This window comes from Fulmarus glacialis, unplaced genomic scaffold, assembly GCF_000690835.1.
Source record: "Fulmarus glacialis isolate BGI_N327 unplaced genomic scaffold, ASM69083v1 scaffold17590, whole genome shotgun sequence".
Taxonomy (NCBI): domain Eukaryota; kingdom Metazoa; phylum Chordata; class Aves; order Procellariiformes; family Procellariidae; genus Fulmarus; species Fulmarus glacialis.
Window position 1 is genome coordinate 7,137 of NW_009186006.1, and position 7,577 is coordinate 14,713.

At 36.3% G+C, this 7,577-nt stretch overlaps 1 protein-coding gene across 1 annotated transcript in view; it reads left to right on the plus strand.

The window, feature by feature from the left end:
* WWC2 (WW and C2 domain containing 2) overlaps positions 1-7,577 on the plus strand; it is a 51,168-nt gene that overhangs the window by 6,555 nt on the left and 37,036 nt on the right. Inside the window, exons 4-6 of the mRNA XM_009586601.1 lie at positions 2,876-3,005; positions 3,669-3,815; positions 4,782-4,855. Coding sequence (XP_009584896.1) covers positions 2,876-3,005; positions 3,669-3,815; positions 4,782-4,855 — 351 coding nt within the window. The remainder of the gene's footprint in view (positions 1-2,875; positions 3,006-3,668; positions 3,816-4,781; positions 4,856-7,577) is intronic.

Consider the following 7,577-nt stretch of genomic DNA (forward strand, 5'->3'; position numbering starts at 1 on the left):
GGGTGAGCATTCTGGGTATTTAACCAGTTGGATTATTAGGGAGTGAATTTTTTTTAGTCTGAGCACTCCCTGCTGCTCCTGACTTGCAAAGTTTGGCCCTAAAATATTAAACATTACCGGAACTGTCACCACAGAGAACTTGCTGCAGAGGAAACCTTGCTAACAAGCGTGTTTTCTTGACTAATGTGAACAGAAATTTATTAATGCTGGTTGTTTTCTTTATTGTGGTATGTACCCATACATTAAGGATATAGTTACACAGGAAAATGCTGAGCTGTGTGCTCTTAGTACACTAGTTCCAGTAGCAGAAGCAATGTTGCAACGTTAATGTAATATTGTCTGGATTCATTTACCTTTTTTCTCAGGACCTCCTGTGTATGGCAGTGTACTGTCAGATAAGTAATAATCTCTATCCTGGAGAGCTTGCAGAATGTATAGGGAAGATGGACAAAAGGTGGGAGAAGGGAAGTGCATATCCATCTTCCAGGTAGAGTATAAAAAGCAGAGAAGTGATTTGCAAAGGATGACAGAGCATCTGTGTTTGGAGCTGAGATATTGGAGTTCAGTTCCCAGTTCTAACCAAAACGTCTTGTAGGCTATTGCCTGTGTATTTTAATAGATCAGTTCTATACAGTAGGATTTTTTTTAAGTGGGAGAAAAAAAATCTGGTCCAGGAAATGGCCAATCATAATGAGAGACATGTCAAAATGAACAAAAAATATTTTTCTGGTATGAAGATTTTGAAGTCAATTGGTAACTGAAAACCCTCAGCACCTTAGGAGGACGCCTAGATAGATAGAAGTCTCTATCCTCCTTCATTTTGACTAAAACAGAAATGGAAGATTTGTTTGTTATTTAAATATATGAAGACTAGCGAGGAGTGAAGGGAGAAAAGGATAGTTGATTGAATTTATTTAACCATAAATCAAATTTCATTTGAAGCAAAATTTAGAAGAAGAAAGACGTATTGATTCTAAAGCTTAAGGTAATAAAAACTCATGCTGCTGTCCCAGGATTAAAGGTTAGCCAATCATGCTGGTTTTATTATATTAATTCAACAATGAAGTATTGTTTTAAAGCAGCTTGCTCACAAGCCATTTTGATAGGAATCCAAAGCATGTTTCAGAAACTGTCAACAGCATTCCACAGAAACACAATGGACGTTTGTTTTTAAAATTCAGTCAGCCACTTTCAAACAGTACTAATCCCATTAATTTAAAACAGGAAGATGGAATATCTTATATGTCAGAGATCCTTCTCATCCATCTTAATTATATACAGAATAAAGCAGTTGTGATTTGAATGTGGCACATCATATTGCTAGGTAGCATGTGGTGTATTACCCAACTGTTCATTCATGATTGCAATTGTTGGCATATCCTGTATCTATTTGACCTTAGCAACCTGATAAGTTACCAAAAATTGAGTGTTGTCAGATAGTAAGTGCATGCCTACCTATGAAAGAGTTTGAGGAACTTTCAAGCTGAAACAAATATATCCTTGAACAGGAATCTGAGTGCTGAGTCACATAGGTAATTTTCTTACACAAATGCAGTTCTGGTTTGCACAAAAACTGAAATGTGGAGAAAGGAAAACAGATGTGCTCACAGCTTTAAAGACCGCTTTAGAACCTTGATATCTTTGTGCACAAAACTGGAAGTAAAATAGAATACTGTTACAGGTGTTGCGTGAAAATTTCTGTTCTTACGGGGGATGCTCACTTCTGATCATTAAAACGTTTGTTCGTTCCGCACTCACAAGGTTAATGTCTTCTAGCAAAGATGATGGATGATGATAAAAACAGAAAACCAATTGCATTATGAAGGAATGTATTCTCTACTACATGCTTGACTTTTGTGAAGATGGCTGTTGTTTTTAATTTTGTGAAGCACAGCTGCAGTCATTTCTATGATGCTATGAAATACTCAGTTAAATTAGAGGTCAGAGAAGTGTGTTTACAAACTGTACTTCTTGAAGTAAATAAAGAAATACAAAAATGAAATATCTTTTTATCTCTAAGTTTGGGGGCTTTTTTGTTTTGTATTTTCAAATTACAGTTTTCAAAATCATTGATAGTCCAGGAAATTAATAAATTGTCCGATGTATGACATGGTATTAATTATCCAGAGATTTTGTGAATAAAGAGAGCTTGGTGACTGGCTGAGCAGAACAGCTGTTCTAGACTGTTAATGCCTAGGATTAGGGTGAACGAGAAGGAAGCTGAGACAAGAATGGAGCTGGTTACGTTTGTTCTCTGCAAGGCTAATTACCAAGAAGCTTGCCTGTCTGCCCATGTCATGATGTGGGTCTGGGTAGAGGAATACTACTAATAATAAATTCTGCTTCTGTAAGGATCACAAACAGTGAATAGTATGAAAGATGTACCCAAAAGCTGCTTCTATGCTGCAGAGAGTTATAGTAGGGATGGGAATTTTTACAGTGTGGTCAGCAATGCTGCTATACTGCTGGTAGGATGTGTAGGAGTCTTTAGTGCTCTGTACCCCTTATGTCTTTAAGACTGGATCAACTAGAATTGCTTGTGGAGTTTCTGCCTTTGGTAAGGCCCCAGTAGTTTAGCTGAGGTGGTTTTAAAGCCAACAGGAAGTATTTTTCCATTAAATTTCCTGATGTCGGCAAAACCCATCCACTGGGCACTGTGCATGTGTTAGATAGCTTGGCATTTTTGCCAAGGATTAAGTAGTAGGTATTTTAATGGAGACTTCAATGTCCTTTTTCCTCTTTGCATGTCTGTTACAGGAAATGGTGTCTTTTATCTCCTTCCCTTCTGTTCTATAACTATGCTTCTGCCTGAAGCAGAACAGCAGAGATGTTAGTATTATTTTCGGTATTCAGTATTAATATTCTTTTTCCACAGAATTGACCAAAAAATGTCTGGAGGCCAGAGTGGGTATGAACTATGTGAGGCCAAAGCCATCCTGAGTGAACTGAAGTCCATCAGAAAGGCGATAAGTTCAGGGGAGAGAGAAAAACAAGATTTAATGAAGGTATTTTGAATGGTTGACGTAAGTTTTGTGTGGATCTGTTTTAACATGACTAACTTTCCTGATTATAAATGCTTTGCATTTTGTACTTTTTAAGGGATTCTCAAAACTCTTTGAGCCAAACTAGTATTAAAATCAATTTTCAGGTGCAGAAACTGAAGCCTGTGACTTTCCTAATTCCAAAACCCACTATATGTCAGTCAGAGAATATAGATTTCTGAACTTGTATGTAAGGTACAATGCAGATCTTACCTCTAAACCACAATTTAAAATATTAAGTGGACAAAATTGAGAGATGTGTTTTTCAGATGCATGTCCATTTTCTAACTCAGTGAAAGTTTTCCAAATCTAAATTGCCCTATTTCCTTTTCTGAAAGCAGATCTTTTTTTTAATCAGCCAAGTATTTAATTGGTTGACAAGTTAAAAAACAAAAACACAAAAGAGAGACAAAACCAGAAGTAGTTTTTATGTTGTCACAGGTGTTGGTTACCCTTAGTGTCACCTACCAACTGCTTGGTTAAAAGGATAGTTTACTTAATATGAAGTAAACCCAGAATTTTTATATTGAAGTCTTTTATCTAAATGTCTTTTGGAGATAAACTGGTATAAACACGGTAAAGTACAAAGAAACTTTAACACCACCTCTTTCTCTGTTTCTTGGACAGAGTCTTGCAAAGCTGAGAGAGAAATTCAGTCTTGACCAGACCATTGGGACATCTGAACCAGACTTGAGTTCCAGCTCTGTAAATTCCCAGCTGTGTTTTTCTAGACAAACTCTGGATACAGGGTCTCAGACTGACATTTCTGGTGAGGTGAGCTTTTTTCTATTTTGTCAAACGTAAAGAGAAATTGAATCAGAATGCTACGGTTAACGGAATTGAAATCAAATGGTTGTTTACTGTTGCTGATAGGTGTATATATATACATGTCTAAGAGAGAATTACTTAGAATCAGTTACCTGATTTTTTTTCCCTTAAATTTTAAATCAAGATTCAGATGAACTTTATACGTTTGGCATGAAGCGTTTATGACAATTTGATTTAATCAAATAGTTCCAGTACAGTGACGATCAGCATAAGTAAATAGTATTTTTTGAATCTGTCTATAGGGTATGTTTCACCTTACAGACTTAATTCAATATGAAGATGTTTTTAATTTTCAGAAACAAGATCTCAGAATTTAAATGTGCAATTTCATTTCATGTAGCTGAAAAACTATTAGTGGAACTACTTGTTCAGTGATTCATTAAAACCTTCTCTGTTTCACTGATGGTATATTTACATACACAGAAAGCTGTGCTTAATTTTGGTGCCTTCTTTGAAGTTCCGTGAGCTAAGTTTATATGGAAGAGGCTGTACAAGGCTTTCCAAACAGAGCGCTAAGCTTGTCTATGTTTTGTAGCAAATTTATCGAAGTCTTACTTTGAAATGCACTTAGCTCTAAATTCTTGAGTTCAGCAGAGTTCAAAGTAGGAGATCAAAATTTTAGGTGCAAATCACTGCAAGACTTCTTTGAAAACGCTCTTGCTTTACTCTGATGGAATATGGACAATTGGTAGTACAGCAGTTAAAAATAGATGAACTGGATCAGAAGGAAACAGCACTGTTTTGTCCATCTGAGTAGATTCCTAACTAGGCATTTAACAGCGAGTGTGTAGCTGCAGGTGGGTGTGGTTTTATTTTTTTAAGCCATGATTTTTCTAGCCTGTGCATAGGTTTTGTTGATTCATTTAACAGCTTTACACAGTAATAAGGCTAATTTTTTTTTTTCCTCAACAGGTTGGAGCAAGAAGTAGATCAAATTTAGCAGAGAAGGTCAGACTAAGTCTTCAATATGAAGAGGCAAAAAGAAGGTAATGGGGTTAGCTGCTTTGTTAAGTGTGAGTCTTGAGTGGGGAAGGTGTCTGAGCTCTGCAGCGCCAACATTGTGCTGGCAGTGACATCTAGCGGGCGGCTCTCTGGAGGCACCACGGGCGTTACTGCAACGTCTTTCTTCAGAATGCAAGGAGACCTTCAGGAGCAGTCAGTGCTTTTCAACAGTAGGTTTTACATTTAATGCTAAGTTGTATGTGTTGAGAAAGAAAATGCAGACAGTGACAAATTAATGGCAGTTCCAGGATTAAGGGAATACAGTGAGCTGGCTTTCCGCAATTCCAGGATTAAGGGAATACAGTGAGCTGGCTTTCCACTGAAAGGGGTTGTCAGGTTATTTATGTCCATTATACCCTTCTTTGGGATCATCATTTCAGTTTACTATGCCACTGAAGACTCTTCACTTTTAGAGTTACTTCAGACTTCCAGTGCAGATTTAGTAGGCTTAATTATTTCTTTTTTCCCTGGGACTTTGGATAATTTAAATACTTGTTATCACTCTGGGGTTGTTTTTTTAATGAGTTTAACCTGAGGAGAAAAGAAATCAGGAACTGCTCCACTGATGAATGTGGAATGCTTTCAAATAAAGTTCTGCAGTGGTATCTCATGAAGGCAGTGCCATTTTAATGAATTGCCACAGCACTGAAGAATGGGCATCAGAAAGCAGAACATTGCGGGTTAGAATGACATGTCTTCCGGTGCACCAGAAGTGCTGCATAATGCTGGGGGAAGATTTACTATTTAAAAACAAAAAAAAGGCGTATGTGTGGGATATCTCTCTATTAATAATGTATTAATTGTGTTACATTATTTTCTAATACTTTTCACAAAATTAGGTGTCAGCTATTCAGAAACCTTATAGTTTTTGTTATGAAGGTGCTTTGTAATTTAAGGGGAATAGAAATCTAAAAAGTTGTCCCACACCCAAAGTTCCTTACAGTTACCACTTCTACCTTTTTTTTAAAAAAAAAAAAGGTAAAAAAAAAGTAAAAAAAAAAGAAAAAAAGTACAGTGTTCAGAGTATGGAGTACTGTAGCACAAGATCTTCCTTTCTCACAAATTAGTCAGCCGAGAATGTGGGTCAAAATTTCGGTAGCTCATGTACTTATCTTTGCATAACTAAGTATTTGTTCTATCTAACATTAGTGTGTTTTAAGGTTAAATTATCTCCTTTTAAATGGTATCTTTATTCAGTTTTGTCTGAAACTGCTCAGTAATGAATATACTTTTAAGCTTTAAATAAGACAATCATACCCCTTGAAGATACTGTTAAAGTCTTTAAAGTGTTTGCACATACTGGTTTTATCAGTGACTACAGGGTGAACTTTATAATAAAGTGTACATGTCTTGGAATAATGAAGATACATACCAGTTTGCACATAAAATTCAGTACGTAATTACATCCCTCCTAATTATTATGGCCATTATAATCGTCACTATAATTTAATAAGTATTCACCATCTTTTGTGAAATATTAAATGTGCAAATTCTTAGCTGTTTTGTGTTAAAATAACTAAGAGAAAGAGAGGATCTTGTAAGTGAACTTCTCTACTTGAAAATTATCAGATGATCTTGTGTGTTGCATATTTTATGTTGCTTAGCCAGCAGAATGCCTTGAAGAGGTGGAGTGTTGATGTTAACTATGCTAAATTCAGTTGCAATTGTTACTCAAAAGGATCTGATATAGCATGCTGACAATCCTATCCTGATGTGGTAAAGATCTGGCTAATACTCCTTGTTGACCTGCTGAGCAAGGACTTCCTCAAAAGCATGAAACCAGTGCAATTTTCTTGTCCATCTAGTCCTTTGCCTGTCTGATAAGGCAGCTGAAAACTGTCAGTTACGGTAGCAGAGAGTTATCTGTAGCAGGGGGAGCAAAAGAACTATTTGGAGACCACCATCCCATCCCATAAGCTATCAAACAGCTGTCAATAGCAGCTACTTTCAGAACAAGGTTAGCTAGAACCAGTGACCTGGAGATGAAAGTCTCAACATTTCATTATCCAGCTGAAATTATTCGGTTGTTTTCCCTCTGAGTACTGTTCCTCTAAAGGACTGTTGAATATAAATGATATATATAGCAGCTGCAAAATATGTTGAAATGCTTCATTTCATTTCACTGCTGATAGTATTTCTATTTATTTTGCATTGGTTTTCTGTGAAAATAGTCAAACTTGTTCTTGCAGGGGTTTGGTGGGAGTATGGGTTGTTTTCATTTTTTAAGCTGTTGTTTTTTCATTGAGGTACAGACGAGAAGGGAGTGTTACCTATGGAAAAAGAAAGCTTCTAGTATAAGCAATGGGATAGTTAGATTCAACATTAACTATTCTTAGCTTTGACCATAAATAAATGCCTTAATGTACTGTAAAATTAATACCGAAGATGCAAAATAAGCATGATATTATTAGTTTTGTTAATCACAGAAAACAAACTGGAAAGAAGAAAACCGTTTTCCCAGAAATCTGTCAGAACTACAGAAAGATTAAACATACCAAATTATCTGTGTGTATTTATGAAGTATGGCATGGGTCATTACCTTAGGTAGTGCCTGGTAACATTCAAGTTGCACAGGCTTGTATCAGTTGTTGAGCTGACTTAGATGTAGTTGACTGTGGCAGTTACAAATAAATAGAAGTAAAAGATCAGTTCCTCTTGCCCTGGATTGCATGGGAACGTCTTTCTATTTTGACTTCTCCTTTCCCT